General features: G+C 48.8%; 1 protein-coding gene across 2 annotated transcripts; it reads left to right on the top strand.

Annotated features, from left to right (window-relative positions):
* The first annotated feature begins 227 nt into the window (after window positions 1-227).
* LOC122392204 lies at window positions 228-22,809 on the top strand. Of its 2 annotated transcripts, none has more exons than XM_043386815.1 (5): window positions 228-1,734; window positions 17,665-17,843; window positions 19,330-19,579; window positions 19,924-20,031; window positions 21,978-22,809. In XM_043386815.1, the coding sequence occupies exons 2-5, from the start codon at window positions 17,672-17,674 to the stop codon at window positions 22,132-22,134; spliced, it is 687 nt and encodes a 228-aa protein (XP_043242750.1). In that variant the 5' UTR covers window positions 228-1,734; window positions 17,665-17,671; the 3' UTR covers window positions 22,135-22,809. The 2 variants fall into 2 exon arrangements, with proteins under 2 accessions (XP_043242750.1, XP_043242749.1); XM_043386814.1 differs by lacking the exon at window positions 228-1,734 and adding an exon at window positions 12,373-12,672.
* The last annotated feature ends 349 nt before the right edge of the window (window positions 22,810-23,158 follow it).

Below are 23,158 nucleotides of genomic sequence, written 5' to 3'. Positions count from 1 at the left end.
GAACAAGACTAAGTTGTCTGTCTCCACCATGTCTAAGGACCCGCTAGTTGTATGGGCTTCAGCCGTGCAGGGTCTCAGGATATCCGACCTGAGTGAAAACGAGCAGATCATGCTCCCGACAGTGTTCGCTATGGATAAGATCCCGGCGTCCCGAGAGGAGATCTGCTCAGCTGAAGACCTCCAAAGGTGGCCGCATCTTCAAGCAGTCGCCCCGGACATGATCGACGCAGACATTGGAATATTGGTGGGAGTGAATGTACCAGAAGCACTCGAACCGATCGACTTCATTCACAGCAGAGACAACGGTCCGTATGCCGTCAGGACGCGACTTGGTTGGGTGGTGAACGGTCCGGTACGTCATCACAAATGGACGGAAATCAGGGCTACAGCGAACCGAATCAAAGTTGAGGTTCAAGGACCCCAGTCAGAAGCGAACCCCGCATCGGAAGAGCGGGGATGGTCAGTGGAGGACCACAGATGGATGAAGAAGGTTGAGAAGGAAGCTAGGATGGACAGTGGACACTACGAGCTACCTATACCTCTGAAGAGTGGGGACACAGTCTTGCCGGACAACCGGGAAGCATGCTTGAGGAGGCTACAGGGACTCAAAAAAGGGCTTCAAAACGAAGGCTTCGCTGACCAGTATCGTGAAGTGATTGAGGACATGGCAAGGAAGGACTATGCAGAAAGGGTGCCTGAAGAAGAACTGGACAGAGCTGACGGACTGGTGAATTACCTACCTCATCACGGGGTGTTTGGAAAGAAGGAAAAACTTCGTGTGGTTTTCGACTGCTCAAGCTCGTTCAGAGGCGTCTCGCTGAATGACAAGTTTATCAGGGTCCGTCGCTTTGCACACCGCTTATTGACGTACTCGTTCGCTTTCGTCAGGAAGAGGTGGCCTTCATGGGCGATATAAATGCCATGCTTCACCAGGTTCATGAGCCAGCCCCTGTGAAGAGTCATTCAACCCAAGCTCAGTGGGTATGGACTCACCCGGAGCGCAGAGATCATGTCGAGAGGCAAGCTGATTAAACGTCCCATATCAAAGCTCATTCTCCTTGTTGAAGCATCTGAGTAAATGCAACTGAGAACAAGTATGTTAAGCTAGTTAAGTTAGTTATAAGTTAAGTGCTGCTACAATCGGTTCATCGCTGCAGCTATCGTTTCTTGAACCTGGAAAGGTTCAAAGGGGAGGGTGTGACCGCAGCGGGTGGTGGTTATGTTAATTTAGTTTAGTCCCGATAGCTGCCCCCTCCGCTCGCTGGAATTATATACACGCCCCTGGCGTCTGCTGGGAGACCGACCGCATTGGCTGGGTGGCGCCGGCTCGTGGCCCCGGCAGAGGCGGTCTCGCCTGTCTGGTCCGTGAGGGAGTGGTGCTGTGGACGAGAGGGTGCAGCTGGCCGCTTTCAAGTTCGCCCCTGAGCTCGCTCCTGACAGTCTGGCCCGGGGCGGAGCTGGGCCGGAGTTGGGTCAGAGCTGCCGGCGCGTCTCGGCGGTGCGGGCTCCCGCTGCAGCGCTGGAGTCTGGGTCTGCAGTGGGCGCACTTCTTTGTTGTTGGTCGTGCTGAATTGCAGCGCCTCCGAGGCGCCGGAGCAGGTTGCAGTGTCGGAAGAGCCCAAGACTGGATCGCCGGGTCCGCCTCTGTTGTCTGGGAGGCCGTTCTGCGCGGGTGGCTGCCCCGTTACGTCGAAGGTGGTCAGGACCTCTCAAGCCAGGAAGTGGTACTCGTTGGTGAGTTCGAAGTTAATTTGTACTTTATAGTTACTTAATGGGTAAACCTGTGGGTAATATCTTCGTTATATTAAGGTGCCTTTTATGCCATTAAACTCGTTGTTGAGCGTTCGGTGGCGACATCTAGACATGTTGTCTGTCTCAGTCGCTAGATGGCAGTTGGATTGCTGCGTGTGGGACTGCGTCAAATCTGCCGCAGCTATGATCGGCGGCGATAGCGGCTGACCTATTGTTTACAATTATTTGTTACAATTGTTCATTGATGGATGTATTGTTTTCGTTTGACCGAGTTGTTTGTGATGCCAATGAGCACTCGTAAATAGTTTTCTGTTGGGCCTCACGATTCGTCGCCCCCTCCCCCGTTTATAGATATGTACTGCCGGCGATTGTATTGCCTACACATGTGTTTAGAAGTTATGTGCCCTGCTTATTGTGTTTTTGTTTTCTCAGGAAACCGCTAAATACAGACTGAGAGCGGAACAACAGCTGTGTTGGCGAGTCAACCGAGCATGCAGGGCTTCAGAGGTCACACAAAGCGTATACTATTCGACGCGCTTGAGCATGCAAAACTCGATGGTGCCATTGTCTTGGCTCTGTAACCACTTATGGTAAAGTTGTTTACCAAAAACCGATCCCGCGACTTGGCCAGCACTTATACTGACCTCAGAGTTAATCGGTTGACCTGAGACATTCAACTCGGGTCCAGTTGCTGCATCTCATACGACGCACCCACTCAGTTTCATCCGCAAGGCGCTAGCTCAATTAGGGGCAAAAAGACGGAGAGGGTCGTAATCGCCCCCCCCCCCCCTCGGGCGGGGTATATGCAGAAAACCCAAAATTCCGTTGAGGATTAAGCACTGAAGTGATATATTATGGTGCGAGAAGGTATAGTTCAAAACAAGTATGCACACGAGGAGATGTGAATAAAACTGTGTTTGAGGTATGCCTTTTTTATTATACATTCGATTTGCTTTAGTTATTGGTAAGAACAGATACAACCAAGAAGAGCGCCCCTGAAGAAAAGGTGGCGCACCGGCTGGGTGCGATTTTAAGGTCTAAGGTCAGTCGGGGACCTCTAAGTTCGGATCAAGCGCTGCATGTTAGGGGTAAAAAAAAAAATGGGGCAAAAAAGCATCCCGATTTTGGCAGCATTGTCATGCTTTGTCACGGGACTCATCCACGCCCTCGGCCGAAATGTTATTTCCTTTTTGTAGAGTCAACCGAGCATGCAGGGCTTCAGAGGTCACACAAAGCGTATACTATTCGACGCGCTTGAGCATGCAAAACTCGATGGTGCCATTGTCTTGGCTCTGTAACCACTTATGGTAAAGTTGTTTACCAAAAACCGATCCCGCGACTTGGCCAGCACTTATACTGACCTCAGAGTTAATCGGTTGACCTGAGACATTCAACTCGGGTCCAGTTGCTGCATCTCATACGACGCACCCACTCAGTTTCATCCGCAAGGCGCTAGCTCAATTAGGGGCAAAAAGACGGAGAGGGTCGTAATCGCCCCCCCCCCCCTCGGGCGGGGTATATGCAGAAAACCCAAAATTCCGTTGAGGATTAAGCACTGAAGTGATATATTATGGTGCGAGAAGGTATAGTTCAAAACAAGTATGCACACGAGGAGATGTGAATAAAACTGTGTTTGAGGTATGCCTTTTTTATTATACATTCGATTTGCTTTAGTTATTGGTAAGAACAGATACAACCAAGAAGAGCGCCCCTGAAGAAAAGGTGGCGCACCGGCTGGGTGCGATTTTAAGGTCTAAGGTCAGTCGGGGACCTCTAAGTTCGGATCAAGCGCTGCATGTTAGGGGTAAAAAAAAAATGGGGCAAAAAAGCATCCCGATTTTGGCAGCATTGTCATGCTTTGTCACGGGACTCATCCACGCCCTCGGCCGAAATGTTATTTCCTTTTTGTATGAGTTCTGGCATAATCCCGCACATTATATGCTGCATGTTGTTTGCGATTAAAAAAAATGCATGTTCAGCTACGTTCTACGCAGTACGCACTAACCTAACCACCATCCCATCATCCACCACTAGCCACCATCCCGTTCTGTGCTCCCTTCACCCCACACGAATCAGCCGAGATGCTAGTCAGTCGGGCTAGCGCTATCCTATGCTCCCTTCCTGACTGCACAGCGCTAAAACCCAGAGCCGAGACTTCCCGAGCGCGACCTCTGACCCCACGCGGTCCGAAGGGTCGGCCGATGCCTGAGGGCGCACCGCGCGCCGGCCACCCGGATAGCCTCTGCCGAGTCTCCCTTTCATACACCGTTTACTACGCACTCGATTCATTCATGATTCTGTGTTTCCGCGTTCCTCTCGTTAGATGGCTCTACTGATGTCATAGGCGACCCCAGGAAGATTGCGGCCAGAATACCCCAAACGGCAGAAAATGAGGTTTTTGGTGAATATCTCGGAAAGTATTTGGCATACAACGATGCAATTTCACAGTCTCGTGGTAAATGTGCATACACATAATTCGGGTTGATACTTATGCATTTGAACATTATATAGGACCAGATATGTCCGAAAAAGCAAAACCAACAAGACTTTTACTGGAGAGCCGTACATGGTGTCATTCAGCACACCAAATATGAACGCGATCGGCCCAGCCGATCCCCAGATATGAAAAAGGGGCACGCACGTGCGCACGTGCAGATCAATGCTTTTGTCAACCTGTGCAATTTGCATATAAACATGATATCATTCAGCATACCAAATATGGGCGCGATTGGCACAGCCAATCCCGAGATGTGAAAAAGGGGTGCGCACGTGCGCACGCGCTGAGGTAATTCGAAATCGTCCTAAGGTCACGGGATGTGTAGTGTGCACCCAGCCAAAACAACAAACAAATATTGAACCGTTTCCATTCAGCCGTTCCCGAGTTATGGTATGACGAGCTCTTTTGGAACCTCTCTCGTCGCACGTGACACGTGCTGTAACAGGCACTCATGAGTGATATCAATAGCACAGTTCAGGGTAGAAAGGATGCAGCCCCTCCCCAAAGAAGACCGCTCATCAAACAGTCAAACCGTTTTGGAGATACATGTCGATAAAAGTCATTACGGCGGCCGGTCGAGCCGAAAAGTTCAATTTTACCACATGCCGAGATATCCCTTTAACATTAGCACGTGCATTTGGGAAATGGCTTCGGCCCGCCTCGGCTAATGTTGAAGGTATTTGGGAAACGATTCGGCCCTAGGGCTTTTTGATTTTCCCAGACAAAGTTTTACTGAATATTCTGAGCGGAAGAACCAATTTCAAAGAAGATATTTACGAATTGTGTGTTCACTAACAGCAACAGCAAAAGTGAGTGACTGCGTGTTTACATACTTTTGCTGTCAACGTAATTCAACTAAACAAGGTTATCGTTCCAATGCCAATGCATTTATTGCTGCAGAACATGTTCGGAATAATAATTATTTCTACATAATGCACGCAAAAAAAAAAAACGAACAATTTAAATGCGTGAAGCATCTTAACGTGCCACAATGAAACATTTGATATTGTTCCAGCTGGGATCCAAGACGCGTTTGGTTCAGCGTTTCACCCAATTTTTAGTTTTCATCACGGTTTCCTCACTCCTGCTGGACTCCATATCTTTATTCTAACTTCTGGCGCTTCACCATCTTCATCCTCAGCCTTTTCAAACCCTAAATAAGGGGGAAGTAGGAATTTCATCTTTCATACTCAACGCAGCCTAATAATGAAAAACAAAAAATAATAATCACGGTGACTATAAATATGAACATAGTATTGATAGGTATAATATTAACACAATATTAAGATTAAAGTGTAAAATATCAAATGAATATGATATTAACTATTGCGCCGGTACGGCATGTGGTAAATCTCTTCCCAACCTTGAGCTGTGAAAATGCAGTTTTATTCACCTCGGTTTTTGGCTACGGACCTCGTGCCTACCGGCACTCGGTCCTCCGCACAAAAACCTCGGTGAATAAAACGCATTTTCCCAGCCCCGGTCGGGAATATATATTCCCAACTTCTGTTACGTTCCGTAACGAGTACGGTGGACGCTGCCAGTTTACGGCGACTGGTTGCCACATTTCAACTTCGTCTACAAAAGTCGCAATGCTTGGGGAATCTTGAGAAATCTCTAGCTCATTACGTCCGTAACGGTTACGGCGTCATTACGGATCCGGTGTGAACCACGCATAATTCATTCAATAAACGTCCGAATATAACAAGGCAAGCATGACCGATCAATACGTGCTTTTGTAAACGTTTTGACTTTTAATGAATAGTGAAAAGACGCTGAACTGTTAGTGGCACAAGACCTGAGGAAGGTCCGACAACCTGCACCGTACCCAGGTGGCACCACCAGCTAAAGTGACACTCCGTAGACGGCAGCACTCCATGTGTGGATCGAGTTCCGCTGAGGCAGGGTATCTTCGTCTTGAAGTATGGGTACCGAGAAAAAAAACTGATCGAAAATATTGCCAATATTTTCGATGAGTTTTTTCGCGTAAAACTTTTCGCGTAAAAGTTTTACATGAAATAAGAGGGCTCGCTCGTCCACTGTCGTGAGTGGCACAATGCCTAAGCATCACGGCCTTTAAGAAAAAATTGCAGGATTTTCGAGCGCTGCTCCTAATAGCGTTTAGGTATGACGTTTTTGAAGCCTCATACTCGTATGATACCAATTTACGGGTATCATTGTTTTTTTTTTATTCTACCTTCGCCAGCGGCCTCAGGAATCAATCCTGAAGTCACTGTAGCTCGCCTGTTCGGCAGACTCATAACGCGCGCAGCCAACATGAATTCGGTGGGTGGTGTGGCTAAAAATAGTACCCGGGCCGGGGTTTCTCTCCAGGCCAGAGGAGGGCAGAGACTCTGGGTGTCACTGGCCGGCGCCGATTGGTGGACGCATTAATTAGAAATCAATCGCCGCTCCCTGATTCGGCGGATACAGTAATTGTGTTTTTTATGACAAGTGAATAAAAACATGTGTCGATATGATTACGACATTGATATCTAACGGTGAACGTTTGAGAAAAAATCCAATTAAATGTACCTAACGGCGTAAAATACTGAACATAAAATCACTGACATGAGCCATCAAAGGTGAGGGAGCTAGCCAGCTAACCAGAACGGCTTCAGTTACAGGTCGATCTTTAATCGCACATCAATATTTTGAGCAGCTGAAACCAAAAGATCAGACGAGAAGAACAGGCAGAAGACAAAAACATTAAAATTAACTCCTTGCTTTCGGTAAAATAACAGTTTTAGCATTTACTATATGTGCAACAGAAACATTTTAACAGTGACAGCATGGGATCTGTTGCCCCCTCCTTTAGAACACCCCGACTCAGGCTACACACCACCCCTGCCTTTCTCCCGGTGTGAGTTTGTGTGTGAGTAGAACCAAGGACGGACCAGGACCAGACCCGACCAGGACCGGACCGGACCGGACCGGTCCGGACGGACTGTACGGGGACAGATGAACCCCGCTCCCCGGGGGCGGTCCCATTCACAGTGGGAAAGTGACCGTCCCACGCCGTCGGATTAATTCGACACGAGAGAGGAGGCACGGCACGTCAGGATTCCACGGATACTCGCGTGGTGGCATGGGCTGGGAAGTGTGGTAATTTTTACCGGTGGTCAGTCGTGGCCGCTCGAGCAATTAAGGACATTGTTTAGGTCGCAAGTAGTTAAGAGCATCGCTGAGACCCTTGTTTCTGCGGATAACTTAGAGCTGACAGGAAATTTGCGTGACAATTCGTATACCACCATTTAATCGCCTAACAAGTACTCCAACAAAACCGTTACTTTATCGCAATTGTTAGCAGATGATATGTGAAAAACATCTAAAATCATCCAAAGAACATACAGACACATATGATCAAAGAATAGAGCCAGTCGTTCTGAGCTGGATTATCGAGACAGACAAATAAGCGCAAAGAGCAGACGAATATGTGCGCCGTCACCCTGTCCACATATAAGGCGATGGGACCGTTCCCATCCGTTACCAGTTACCACTCGGAACGATTCCCTTCCACGGGTCACGTGATAGAGAAACCCACCTCTGATGACGTCACACGGAGGACCTCACACCGATAATAGGTGGCGGCGCTGAATTAATGGCCAGTCTCTGACGTCAATGTATAGGAGCCATCGACGAGAGATGGGCGCAGTTATCGCGTCAATCCGTGGCCATTAATACGGTGCAGGTGTACTCAGAGTAAGGGGCTAATGAGATGGGTGGTGTTGTGCCGCGATGGGGTTGGATAGTGGGAGATGGAGAGAGAGAGAGAGAGAGAGAGAGAGAGAGAGAGAGAGAGAGAGAGAGAGAGAGAGAGAGGGAGAGAGAGAGAGAGAGGAGAGAGAACAGTGCAGGCTTTGTCATACACTTGTTTCTTATCATCTAATGATATCCTCAATCACATATCATATTCCAAAAACCATACTCTGGTATCACGTACTCACGTACGTACACACTACACGTACTCTGCGCGTTTCAAGCACACCCTTTCCTCATAGCCTTGTCATGTTGACCCACTCTGCCGTTCCTCTGCCGTTTCTTGCTCAGCTCACGTCTTATACGTATTAATGTTTTCTTGTTGTCGCACGCTGAATAAATATGATTAGGGTACGGTGAATGTCTCAAATCGAGGAGCCGGTGAAGCATTTTATGCATTCTGCACCAATTCCCGTGGAGCTCTACAGGGTGATCGAAAAAAGTGTCACCCCTAACTTAAAATCCACATAACTCGCGACTGGTAGGTCGGATGACTTCGCGCCAGGCAGCATCGGAAAGAGCAGGCAATTTCTTTTCAATTGAATGTATTCATGATTGTTTTCTATTCCAAATCATGTCCCCATGGGCTCAAAAACCAGTCAATGTGCGGCTTTCACGTGAAACGAAATTCACCGAACGGGATCGGACACCGCTGAACGAGAACAATGAGTATCGTAACTCAACATGACACACACCTTACACATTACACATGGAGTGTATGCTGTTCACTGCAGACTGTTTCTCAGCTGACCTTAGACTCGTTTCTCAGCTGACCTTAGACAAGGAAGACCTTATCAGATCTTCCTTGCAAACATGCGGCCTCATTATTCACAAATTCGCCGGTAACTAGCGAAACATTGCGACAACCTGCACTACCGGATTATCAATCTTATGCAGCGGTAACCATGGGACAGTCAAGAAAAATGCTCACGTGAGCTGTCACGTGAGCTGTCAGATCAAAAACTCTGTCAAAAACTTACAAATTTGCACAACCAAACTTTTGAACACGACAAATTGCGTCCTTAACATACTTTTTGAATAGCTACATCTTCGTTTGCGGCATAAACCATGCATATTTACATCCATTCGAAAGGAAATTGTATGCTCTTTCAAATGCTACCTGGCGCAAAGTCGTACGACCAACCAATCGCGAGTTATATGGCTTTTAAATTAGGGGTGACACTTTTTTTCGATCACCCTGTATATACCCCCGTCGCGACCCCTTTTCTTACGGCACAAAAGACCTGTCTCCGAGTCACACTGTGCGCTCCGATCGACACGAGCCCTCATACTGTGCCAGTCTTTGTCTGGCGATGAGCGAAGATTCGTCTCTGTACAGCTCTGTTCTTTATAGGCCTGTCCGGTGTCCCGTTTCTGTCTATTTATATGGTTTCGTTCCCTTACGGCACTGTTTGTATCCGTATTTGTCTCGTTTTCCATAGGTCCTCGTCTCGCCTCCATAGGTCGCCACCTCTCTGCGTAACTTCCCTCCCTGCTTCCGTATCCGTATAGCATTGACCCGTCTCCGTAAGTCCCCACCCTGTCTCCGTGCGGAACTGCCTGTCCCCTCCCACCTGACCCCATCTCTCTGTGAACCACAGAGTTGTCTCCGTCGTACCGCGAACCCATCTCCATACTCCACTGCCGGACCCGGAGCGGGTCAACAGCATGCAGCTCGGGCACTACTGTCTGCCGGGCGGGGAGCGGCGCGTCCTCTGAGGCAGGCCGGTGACCTACGATAGTATGTCAGCGTTCCGGGCGGACCCGCGCGCAGAGCGTTACCCCCTAATGTGATTCACCTGGTTATTGGCGTGCAGGTAGTGATAGGCCGGGTTTGGTAACGCGCGACTTACAAACGACGCTGCTAGAGTGATGTATTGCAGGAGTGAACTTATACCGTTGTCGCGGTGCGGGCCGCGTGGAGAAGGATGAATGGGGCAGGGCTGAATCGCTAGGCTTATTGAAGCCGAGAAATGCTAGCACTGAACCTTACTGAGTCGGTGTTAAAGTTGTACATATGTACGGATGCACGGTGTAGCCTGCGCAAGGTTGGCTGTGGTCAGGGTGTGAGACTTGCGAGTTAATCCCGGCTCAATTTCAATGTTGAAATGCTATAGCACTGTTAGGCAACATGTTTGTGTTTACGAGACAAAACCCTATCTTCTGTAAAAAGTCAATAAGCAGTCTCTCAGACTGTTTTGTAGGATATTGGTGAGGAAAAAATGAATAAAAATAATGTTGCTAAGTGACCTCAACGCTGTTCAGAAACCGAAGACATCTTTTTTCAAATTGTTTCAATTCTTTTCCCTAAAAACTTACAATTTAAACAATTACTTCCAAAGATATCCCAGAAATCTGTTGGTATCGTCTCGTTTTTTTATGATTCCGGGTATATTTCAGCCACTCGGCTGCTCTGGGTCTCCGTTAGTGGGTCAGCGCGTTGTCCGGGTGTCTGGGACGTTCTGCTGCGACAGTGTGACCAGATGGTATCCCTTGGCTGACCCCATACCGGGCCTGAGACCCAGTCCGCCCCGCCCGCCCCGGTCCGAGCGGCGGCGGCGGCGGTGGTACTGATGGGGCGATAGGGGCTGACCCACAGAGCTGGCCACTTGGGAGTGTCACATCTTGAATGGGACGTGAGAGTGTCACCCAGGGTGGGATACTGACAGAAATTACTGTCACCTGAACTGTCACCGAGGGCGGGGATGCAGAGCTCACTGTCAGCTGAACTCAGGACTGTCACCTGCACTGTCACCATGACTGTCATCAGGACTGTCACCGAGGGTGGGATACAGACTACAGAGCTCACTGTCAGCTGAACTCAGAGCTGTCACCAGGACTGTCACCTGAACTGTCACCTGAACTGTCACTTGGAGAAGGACGGACAACAACTTGTCACATAGGTAGACCGGATCAGCCAGCTGGCAGTAGCTGTCACACTGTGACATTGTTCACCGGCTGTCACCAAGGAAACGCTGTCGGCAATGGGTTCCTCTCAGACGCGAGTCTGGCTGTACATTATACAGTGCTTCTTGCCATGCAGAAATGTAGACACAATCTGACTTTTAAAAACTAAGCGACCTAGTTAAACCCGTCAAGATTCTACGCAAAGTTTTAAATAAATCAACATACCTAACAGAGAGACTACTCAGAATATGCCATAGTGCTGGCAGTTATTTGAGACTGATTTGTGAGTCGGACTGGCTAGAAATAGGCCGTTGTGACCAATGGCAGCGCTAAAATACACTACAAAAACATACCTCAAAATTGATATACTTACATAATATGCCCAACTTAAGCTAAGTAGTTCCAACTTAAGCTAAAGGCGAGGAAGTATTGGTAAAAGTATAAATGCCTAAGCGAAAACAAATTCGCACTTTTAATGTCTTCTTTGGATACTAATTACACATTTTCAGCTTTACACATATCTTTATGCGCGTAATATCTGAGGGAGCCGCTGCCAGTCTAAGCCGTCTATTACAATCTGAGCCGAACTGTTGATCCCATCCATTCTCCCTCTGACCACAATAGTAATGTGGTCAGAGGGAGATAACAATAGTAATGTGGGAACTGTGAGCTGAGGCTGCCGTGAAGCGTTAGCCGCTTCACTGGCTGATCGCCGCGGTCCCACACACTGCCAACCCTGGTGACCGGTGGCGAGAAAAAGTCTCACGGTCAAATGGCTGACTGACACTTGAACGACTTTTGACGAGCTGACTTTTTGTGACCTGGGGTCAAAAGATGCAACACAAGATGCGAAATTGACGCATCATATAGGCTATACCAATCTCGCGGTACTACACGCTGCGGTTTTCTTTACACATGCAAAGAACGTGCAAAGAACTGGTAGGTGTGGCCAAAAACGCTCCCCTCTCCCCATCCGGGTGAAGGTTATGCCCTGTGTTCCGGGAAAACCGAATTTAACCCTCTGTGTTTTTATCTTTGAACTGGAAAGGTGTTGATAATTGTCTATTACTTGGACTTGGAGGGCAAAAAAAACGGTATGCAATCACCAAGTTTTTAATTTTTCACTTGTTTTTGCGTTTGTAACTCTCTGTCTTATCTTATCCTTATGATGTTTAGCAGTCAGCCAAAATTTGACTTTTTAATAGGTGAATAGAACGGTGGCCTAAAAAGGCATGCAAAAACATAAACAGATTCATTCATTTGAAGATAAACATTTGTAGGAACATAAATTCTTTGGGTTGCAGAATAGTGGAACAATCAGCTTTGTACGAATTGTTCAGGAAGCCCTACGAAGAATTTGACTATATGTAACTAGATACTGTCGCGGTGGCTGTCTAACTGAAGCTGTTTGTGTTTGCGTCACTCCGGACCGGCGGTGGTCACGCCCCGTTCGGTCCGAGGACCAACAGACCCGCCTGGGGACCAGCGGCTGTCCCGTGACCGCTCCCCGCTCTGCCCCGCTCCCCGTCCTCTCTCCGTCCCGGGGCGGCTCGGCTCTGTGACCGGGGCAGTCAGACGTCAGCCACCCGGCCTCGGAGGAACACGTGTGCAGCTCGGAGGACACTGCGGAGAGGACTGAGAGGACGGACGGTCCCCGCAGCAGCGTGAGACATGGAGCGGCTCGGAACGGTCTGCCGGATGGCGGCGGTGTTATTGCTGGCTGCGGCAGCGGCGGCGGAGAGCAGCGTGCACACCTTGTGAGTAGCTGGGTCCACAAAGCAGTGGAATAGTCTCCGCAGATCGCGCTTATTACCGTAGAGATAGATCGTACGTTACTCCTGTTAACCCTCTGCCTCTTCGTCGTTAATTAGGTTAACCTGCACAAGTGCAGAGTCCGCAGTCCACCCTTTGCCAGTGTGTGCGTTTCATGCCGTCGCTCTGTCCCATCAGTTGGCGTATCGGCGCTCCACGTCCCAGTTTTACCAGGTGTCGACTGTCGAGCTCAGCCATTTACGCCATTTACAAGATCTTCAATGGCGGCGGTACTTCATCAATTCTTTTCGGCAATTTACCGTAAACGCATCGGAAATGCAACAAAAATCTTTACACATCCCTTGGTTACACTGGAATTTGGTGGATAGTGGATACGCAAGCGTATCTGCCGACTCCAGGTCCCCAATGCTCCATCCAAAATTGTTATTGGCCGGGCCCCGTCCAGGATTAAAGTAAAAACAAACGTTGTAGCTAGGACCGACGTCAAACCTCCAGAAGACCTCTGTGTCCTTCCCCAGAGCCGGGTCTCCGTCTACGCACGTTGTGTCCACCAGTAAAAGTAAAAGTGCTCCCGGTTGTGTAACGTCCTCTCCTGCCCTCGCGGCCTCGGGCCTAATGGCACATCCTCGTAAAATATGTGGACTGGAAACGATCTAGGTCGCGCCACATTCCACACGCGCTGAGCTCCGATGGAGCCGCTCTGACGGCGGGTCGCGGGCGCGGCTCTGTTGGTATTTGTGAGCCTTAATTAAATGTTGTAAGAACTGGTGCGCTTAAAGTCTCCGCATGCCAAGCTAATTCTCAGGCAATTTAGGAGGCGTATTTCAGGCATCAGTAGCGGGCTATCTCGTAGCAATTTTTAGGACCCTGCGGCCTGCGAATGAGTTTTGCGTCATGAACGTAGGTTCTAAAAAGCACTAGTGGTTAAAGTGGACAATTCGAAAAAGGTTATAGTGAATATTGCAATGAAGCGATGGCACCTATGATTTGTTGATTTATTGGTTTCATCTGCTAAATTTGTTGGATTTTCAAAGAAAACATTGACTTCAGCAACAGCTCTGAGAGAAAATCATAAGACTTACAGTAAAGAATATCGGTCACAAACAAAGGGTGGGAGAAGCGAAGCGGTGCGGGTCGGTGTTGAGTAACTTCAGCGGTGACCTTGGCCTTGCCTCAGCTTTTGCACGTCCCTGAGCTGTTATACCACTTGTTTTAGATATATTGGACAGGTATGTAGTAAAGAGCAAGTAACATACGAATATATTCAATTTTTGTTTTTGTTTTGTTGGGTTAGGCCCTTTCGGTCGACAAGACCATTGCAGAGCCGGAAGGATGATAGGAATTAGGGGGAGACATTGGTCTGGGCAGGCACCCTAGTGAGTCGCCGGGGCTGAGCCCGTCCAGAGGACAGGCCACCCAGCCCCAAGGCACTCACTGCACCCGGCTACGGGGTGCGCTCCCTCAGGAGCAGCGGCGCCGCTCCAAGGGAGCAGCCCGCATGAGATAAAGTTGCCTGTCCAGCCCGGAGGGGGGTTGCGGCTTGGAGGAGAAGGATTTCAGTATCCTGAGGATAGAAGCACGGATAGGTGTGTATATATTCAAGAAGCAATTACACATAAATAAGCGGTCCGGTTTCCTCTATCCAAGACTTCTGAAAAAGCGCTGAAGAAGTCTTGGATAGACGAAACCGGTCCGCTTATTTATATGTAATTGCTTCTTGAATATATTCGTATGCTACTTGCTCTTTACTAGGGGAAGTTGGGGCAATGCCGGAGTTGGGGCAAAGCCGAAATTCGAGATATTTCGAAAACCGTAAGACATGGATGCCACCTGTCAGTGATGCTCTGAAGCTTAAGTGACTACAATTATCGCATGTTTGTTACGAGTCGTCATTCGGAATACTTCGACTGTGAGGGCGCCAAGAGCGTTTTCAAGGTACGTTTCCCTTGTACTACATGCGCCTTTGAAGCTGCATTTTTTACTCATTATGCTACCGTTTGTCTGGCCAATTCGGTCAAGTAATCTTTAGCATGTCTTTGCATAAGTGTGCTGCCTATTTGAAATTTATACAGCACGTTGAAAAGTTATGGGCCTGCAAATGAAAGTATGGCTGGCTGGGGTAATGCCGAAAACGTGCGATTACGCACGTGTTAAAAGCACGCTACGTGGACTTTACTGCTGTAGAATAGCAACGCGTATTTTTAGTCACACAAGTTACACTTTCAACCGACACAACGGCCTGTTACCTATAAGGAATGATTTACCTGGCATTTTCTTATTATATCACACAATTATAACTTCCAGTGTGCACCGCGTCCTCAAGCTCTTGAAACGTGTGTCAGCTTTGATGAATTCTGGATAAAGTTTGAGATAAAATGGCAAAACATCAATGTCGGCATTCCTCGTAGATCATTTCTCCCATTTTCGGCTTTCCCCGCAGTCCGGGGCAACGCCGAAAAAGTCACTTCTTTGATATTTTTAGTTTGTGCGCTTAACGGTATGCGAATTCATCAAATGCGCCTGGTATGTTTGAAAGGCAAAAGACTGGCCTCTCGAATGACGCCAACAAGAATAGCGTATGTTGTCTACCTTGTGTGCTACGGGCGTCAGAAAAAAAGTATTCGGCGTTCCCCCAACTTCCCCTACATACCACTTGTTTTGCGTGAAAACGTATCACAAGAAGTTTTATAGCACAAATAACGTATTAACCCTCGCCCGTATTGGTGTTTTTTTTTCCAGCCGCGAACGTATAAAGGGGGGGGGTCCGTTGGATCCCCTTGCCGTTTCGCCCCTGATCGAGCTAGAGCTTCGCGGAAAAAAAAACGAGCGTGTTGCCCGTGACGAGAGGAAGCCGATGATACCCAATTTTAACCCGCGCACCGACGGGGGGGCGGATATCCGCCCCCCTGAGGTTTTTCGCGAATAGCGGGAAAACCGCGGCGCGTAGCGCCGCGAAATTTGGTATGACTATAACCTCATCAATTTTACACATGGTGTGCAAGTTTGAACCTCCTATCTTTTAAGGTCAGGTCACCAGGTCACTTTGAATGACCCAACCTCAAGTCACTTTTTTGCAACTTTGTCACCGTGCCAGAGCTACAGTAGATGTCAGAGGCCTTTGAAAGTCGCAGGATATTATTAGGTCATTAGTAGCTACAATTTGTTTATCTCGGAATTTTGATATCGGTGACCTAAGGTCAGGTCAATTTCGCGACCTCCCCATTATAAGTCAATGGGGGAAAAATCAACTCCCTGTTTTTACCACTAAAACGGGTCGGAATGGCCCCATATACCATACATGACTTCATATACGATCAACCTTCACTACCTTGAGGTCTGTTTTGCTGTTGGGCAGCTGTGAGGCCATGTGACGTCATCAAAGGTCACCAAAGGTTTTTGGCCAATAACTCCGTACAGGAACAAGATACAGACGCGTGGATGGTCTCATTGTGTTCAGCTCGTCAAGACGCATCGAATGATATACATGATGACCTCGAGGTCACGTGACCTGAGGTCAACCTTTGACCTTGACCTTTCGAGGTCACCATATATATCATTCGATGCGGATTGACAAGAGGATCACGATGATGTCCTTAGTTTGTTCCTATCTTGACTAATTCGAAAGTTATTCGAGAAAAACTCTCCATATCTAGCGCCGCCATTTTGACTTTTTCGACCCCTGTGACGTCATCTTTGACCTGACCTGAAAATGACCTTAGTAAAAATTGTAGATCTTGGCCGTGCGTATTCGATGCCGTTTACCGCTTGTCGCTATCTTGCGTCGTTCTCGAGATCTCAGGGGGGGCGGTCATCCGCCCCCCCCCCCGTCGGTGCGAAGTTGGCGCAGACCCCCGTCGGTGCGCGGGTTAAGGTCCTAGCTTATCGGTTGACCTTCCAGGTCAGGTCAATGACCCAAAAGTCGGGAAAATCGGGACCTGTTAGAAAGTCGTAAAGCGTGGCTGCTATGGGGTTTTTCGGGGTGCTGATCACGAATATCATGTTAGTTTTGATCACAGGTGATGTCTTCATGCATTTAGGCCAGGTCGGGTCAGGTCAGGCCAGGTCAACCAGTAAGGGTATTCGTAGTAGGTGGCAACCGCCTCTGACAGCTTCGTAACATGTTACGAAGGTGCCAAAACTACTTCGTAAATGTTCATATGGTTGCTAAATTCGAATTCAGCTCCAAAAACTGGCCTAGAAACATGTAAAACTCGAAAAAGTGAACCGAGATCATCAAAGGTCAATGACCTGACCTGACCTTCCGGTGACCTTGACACCCACCCTAATGCATGGGAGCAACATCATATCCTATGTTTGAACGCTTAAAACCACGGAAAAACTGCAAACGCGCGGCTAATGCGAGCCGACATACGCCGAATCGCGATTCCGGCCAAACATGATCTTGAAAAGTAGGTCACAGGTCAAAGGTCATTAGGGTCAGGGTCATGAAAATAAATTTCAGGGTAGGTGTAAAATTGATTAGCGCGAGGGTACTGAAAGTTTCGTCGCGATCGGCCGCTTTTTACGCGAGTTATTTGCGAAAAACCGAGGGGGGGTCCGTTCGACCCCCCCCCCCCCTATACGGGCGAGGGTTAAATCAGAAATCAAAACCGTATCAAAAATAAGGTGCATGAAATAAGGCGTCTGCTCTATCCGGTGTGGCTTGTCCCTGATATACTGTTACTTGACACTGACTTTGACACTGACACTGACACCGTGTCCCCACGGCCCGACGCTGTGTTGTTGACTCCGCCTCTGACACTGACACCTGTGTCCCCAGGGCCCCGATGTTGTTTTAGTGACACTGACTCTGACTCTGACTCAATCTGACACAGTGTCCCCAGGGCCACGATGTTGTTTTAGTGACACTGACTCTGACTCCAATACCTGTGTCCCCAGAGCTCTGATGCTGTTTTAGTGACTCTGACTCTGACTCTGACTGGCTCTGACTCTGACTCTGACTCCTACACCCCCAGGGCCCCGATGCTGGATATTGAACCGCTGGACGTCGTCCACGACTCCGGAGCGCTGCTGAACCGTTCTCGTCGCACCACGGTCCTGGAGGACCTCAGCCTGGCGGTACCCAGGGGCGCCATCCTGTCGCTGGCGCCCCGCTTCGGCTGGCTGCTCTACCAGGGAGAGGACGAGGAGGAAGGTACGGATAAATAGAAGAGAGGGGTGGGGAGAAGAGGAGGAGTGTAGGAAGAGGGGAGAGGAGGTTAAAGGAGAGGATGGGTCAGGGAGGATAGGTCAGAAACGGGGGTGCAGGGTACAGGTAGATAGATCAGGGGCTGGGGAGGAGGGCAATGACATAGGCTTTTGCTGGCTGGTTGCCCAGTGGGAAGGCTAACGGCAAAATGAAGGGTGAGAGAAGGAAATGCTGTTTTAGAAGGGACGAAATGAAGCGGTAGGAGTTGACAGCGGGAGGCAGAGACTAATAAGAGTAAATAAGGACTAATCAGCGGGAGGCAGAGTAAATAAGGCTTGGTGTTTGTCGCTTCTGTCAAACGTCAGCGATATACCGAAGCATTTCTGTGTTTGTATTCCACTCTTCGACACTATCTGAAACCCCTGGAACGTGTAAATCACCGTAGACGCCATTTATCACTCTCTTGGACAAGTACAAACATAAAAAGGCAGTCGCATCTAAACACATCTGAAAGTTTGTTGTTGCCACTCTTTTCTGGCCGCACCAAACACCAGCTGCGTCAGCTTTGGAGACACGTGCCACGTTACGGAGAGACAGAGAAAGAGACAGAGGGAGATGTAGGGAGACGCGGGCTATACATCAGCCCTGCGCGCCGGCCGGGCCGTCTCCGATACAATCACGGCGCCACTTTCCACCGGCACTGCCAGCGTCACGTGGTGACCGCCGGGCGGGTGCCTGTTGCCGGGCGGGAGGAGCCAGTGCCACGCGCGGCCGCGGCCTCCCGCCGGCCCTCTGCAGAGGAGGCCCGGAGATGAATATTTATCGCCCACTGGAGGTGATGAGTCGGCAGCCGTGATGTATTGGTGTTTGGACGGAGAGAGCGCTAACTGACAGATACACGCTTCTGGGAGGTGTAGACACGGCGGAATTAGGGGCAAAGCGGGAGGAGGTGGCTATGAAATCGCACCTATTTACAGTCAGTCACATCAAAATGCAGATGACATGTTATAGGTACACACAACATCCTGTCGAGATCTGTGACACATTTCCACCGTCAGTAAAACACCATCCGTCCTAACAGAACTGGGCATTGTTCGTTGTGTTTTGACACTGTCACTGGTGTCACATCATTCTTTTAGTAACTGTAGGCATAGCTGGATCACGCGTTTTGTCTGTTGACATCCTCCTCTCCCGTTAACCCAAACAAAACTGGACCTCGAGCGTCGCGTTCTGACACTACCGCTATATGTTCCCTACGGAGGTGAACCTTTTGTGTCTCATTCTGACACCCTCCCTCCCCACCCGTTCCCTCAGAGCTGGATCTGGTGTTCGAGTCAAAGTTCCTCTACCGTTTCCCAGAGAGCTGGCACTGATGTTCTGACACTCCCCCACTCGTTCCCCACAGAGCTGGATCTGGTGTTTGAGTCAGAGTTCTACCGTTTCCCGGAGAGCTGACTCTGATGTTCTGACACCTCCCCCACCTATCCCACAGAGCTGGATCTGGTGTTTGAGTCGGAGTTCCTCTACCGTTTCCCGGAGGAGGAGGAGGAGGAGGAGCACCACGACCGCCGTCAGCTGGGCTACCACCACTCCCCCTACGACGCCCTCAACAGGGAGGTGGCCGGAGAGACCGACTTTGTGCTGCACAGCCACCGCAGCAAGCGCATGGTCCACCACCGCAACAAGAGGATGGTGCGCGACAAGAAGATGATCTACAAGGGACTCGAGAACGTCTTCTCCATGTGAGTTTGTCAGAAGCTGGATGGGGCGTCGGGAAGGCTGTACCTACTAGATGATCTGTTCGTGGACCTTGCTTGAAGATGAATGTGTTTCTTGTGGCCATTTTCATGTGGTCTTTTATTTTTTCCGCAGTGGCAATGTCATGATCCTAATCGAATTTCTTGGTTCTTAACTTGAAGGTCTTTCGGTGTCAAAAATAACTCCACAACATCTTCTCCAAACGACTTCCAGACATTTCCTCGAAACCGCTCACCGCTAATAAGCAACTGTAGGTACAGCTGTTGACCGTTTACTGACCCGCGGACTGTAACCATTGTCTGACGGTCCTTCCCTGCTCTGATTCCAGTATGGGTCTAGACGGCCGGTCCTGCCTCCTGCGCGCCATCTGTGAGGTCACTGCCACACCTCTAGTTTACGACGGAGTCGTCGGAGAGCTGCTCAACATGGCGCTGGTGTAAGTGGCTTGGCTGCGATATCTACCCGTGGGTATAATTTACTGTCCGTCCCTTCTTCAGGCGAACCAGATCTATATGGTCATCGTGATTCAACGGACATCTACATACGGTTAAGATGTGGCATTACAATGCTTTAGAGGGATGGCTTTTAAATAATTTCTTCGTGGGCTCGTACGTCCCGTCTAACTTCCGGGACATTATGTGACCTCTTCCCTCCCCCACCCAGTCACCGAGGGGAAAGTGGCGCCGTGATTTGTATCGGAGACGGCCCCGGCCGGCGCGCAGGGCTGATGTATAGCCCGCGTCTCCCTACATCTCCCTCTGTCTTTTTCTCTGTATCTCTCTCAGTAACGTAAGGAGGCGGAGTCCCTGCCTGTGGACGCAGCTCTGCATATAGAGCGGTGTTTAGTCGTGGGTAAAAGAATGGAGACAAACGTAAGGCGCTTTCAGATGTGTTCAGATGCGGCCACCTGTGTGTGTTTGGACCCCTGGGTGAAAGTGATATTTGATTTCGGGAATATCCTTTCACAGCTGATAAGTGACCAATGTTTAACTTTAGTCTAATGAGCGATTTTGGAATGAAAAATCGTGAATGACGAGATGAAAATTAGTTCCTGCCTGTATATTAATTCATCGCTCTCTAAAAGGTATCAGCATTTTACGAACGGAGATTTATCCGGTGACCCGGCAACTTCAGTGCTTATGCCTATCTAATTCAGGATTACGATACAAGCGACGCATTGTCAAAGGGTCACTGCGCGAAAGTTGTGGACTTTTGCCAGTTGAAATGTGGGTCAACATTCATGCTGAGCCTTTCAAATAAATTCACATTCTTGCACGGCTGACCGGCAGTTGTGAATTTTACTGATGGGCGAAAATCAAGTCAGCTCGGAGACTGTATTCATGTTTTCTTTAACAGGTAGCTCTCTCGGCACACCCTTGCCATTCCTCATGTCCAGGCGTCTCAAAAGCTGCATCCTTCAGTCACTGCCGGTCTGAGTCGTCCAACTCTCGTCACGTATTTGCACTTAATCTCGATATGTCGGTGGTAGTGAATGCCGCCTGTCTTGGCCAGTCTTAATATCCAGTGATCTCACTCACGATGCACCCTACACGTCTTTTACATAACTCAATACGCGGCGAACCGTAACCCGTTGGATCTCTGAATTAATTCTGACGCCCTGCTCGTGGCGCTCAGGGCAGTGACCCTTTATGTGCCCGGAACTGGGGCAGCTCTCTGCAAACTGACCAGTCACCCTTTCTGCACACTGACCTAGGAGAATGTGAAACGAGATGGACCGACCCGAAACGGGGCACTGGCTGAGCGAATTTGCATACGGACGGCGCAACAGTTACGAGTTTCGCTGGTCGTCTAACTTAATGAGAATTTGGTGTCTTTCAAACTATGTCCATTAATTCCCGTGAAAAGTCGGCTAAATTTGGGAGAACCCTAGGAATAAACCTTTTAATTTTTATTTTCCTATCAAAGCAGGTGGAGTAAGAACTACCCCAGAAAGGAACTAATCCCCTATCCTTGCCTCACTTTCTGACATGTCACCACACTGACGCTAACCTCTATGAGCTGCCCTCCCCTTGGACTGACCGAAGGCGTAGCCTCCACCTAAGACCCATGTGAAGAAGCTCTGAAATGGCCATTGACCTTGTTCCTCGAAAGACTATACCACACTAACGGCGACCTTTATTGAACTGTCCTGCCCTGCACTGAGCGATGGTCTATCTATCCCCTCCACATGCCGCGTCATATGATAACGTGACGGCGAACTAAAAAAAGAAAAAACTATTATAACGATGGCCCTTCATGAACCGCCCCTCCCTTTCCACTAACCGCTTGTCTATCTCCTCACATGTCGCGCAACACAAAAGATAGCCCTCATGAACCCTCCCCTACCCCTTCATTGACCAATGTTCTATCTCCCCTCCGCAGGCCTCGTCACACGAACGGCCACCACGACGATCTGAAGGTGTACCTGGAGGCCGAGGAGCACGGCCTGCTCGGCAACGACTGCAGCGCGACCTACAGCGCCTGTCCCGTGTCCCTGTTCACCTTGGTGGCGCCCGGATCCGTTCAGTTCGACAGCTAGGTAGTTAGGGGAGCGGTGCAATGTGAGAGCCGTCGGGATGGTCAATTCGACAGGTGATGTCGGGGTGTTCATATTCGACAGATGATGTCGGGGTGTTCATACTCGACAGGTGATGTCGAGATGGTCCAATTCAACATCTAGCTCAACAGGCATAGGGGCGACTCGATAGTTTATGTCGGATTTGCTTCATTCGAATCTAATGTCGGGATGGGGGTACAGGATCAGGTTAATATAAGGACACTGAGTGTAATGCGTATGACGTATTATTGCTCAGTGAATAATCCTGACAGAATCCACAAGGTGGATTGAACTGCGTGGGATTTTAGTTGAAGGGTTGGGGTGGGCGCGGCAGACATTGTTCTGGCAACTTTGGACAGAAAGCTGTTCACCTTCTGTTTAAATTAAATGCGTAAAGCTAATGTCGCTGTTTTGCGTTTCGGGGTTGTTGTTTGTTACACGCGTTGTTATTCAGTTTTTAAGTTGACCAGTCGTCGTTGTTAACTTGTTACCAATGCAGTTCGCAAACTTGTTATTTGTTGACTGTTTTGTTGTTACGTAGATGTTCAAATAACTGTTGACGCTCCCTTTTGAAACGATGTCATGTTGAATGACACTGCTTATCATGCAGTACAAAGAATATATTAGTCCTAGACGCAAATAAAAAATGCAACTTGATTATTGTCTTCTTCCTTCCTCAAATGTCGTCTTTCTGCAAAATGAAGTATGTATTGGAGCCACAAGTCATCCGGTCCCAATACATATAATTGACCATTAATTATATCAATTAATCCTATTGCAATCCCTTTCTTGCAAAACTTGCAATGTGAAGAAAGCTACACACAAAACGGAAATTTATTGCGAAGAAAATAGTTGGGAAAATAAACATGATCTACATATTTGTTAACCTGCGCCGGTAGAAGTATTCATTTAATTATGTAAGATTTTTCAAATGGCCGGCGCATTAATATCTTTGTCGCGCATGTGCCTGCATTATGTAGATCGAGTTTCACTATCTAGCCACTAG

This window comes from Amphibalanus amphitrite, unplaced genomic scaffold (genome assembly GCF_019059575.1).
Source record: "Amphibalanus amphitrite isolate SeventyFive unplaced genomic scaffold, NRLGWU_Aamphi_draft 000474F_arrow, whole genome shotgun sequence".
In the NCBI taxonomy this organism is placed as follows: domain Eukaryota; kingdom Metazoa; phylum Arthropoda; class Thecostraca; order Balanomorpha; family Balanidae; genus Amphibalanus; species Amphibalanus amphitrite.
Note: the sequence above shows the minus strand (reverse complement) of the source record. Positions and strands in the feature narration are given on the sequence as shown.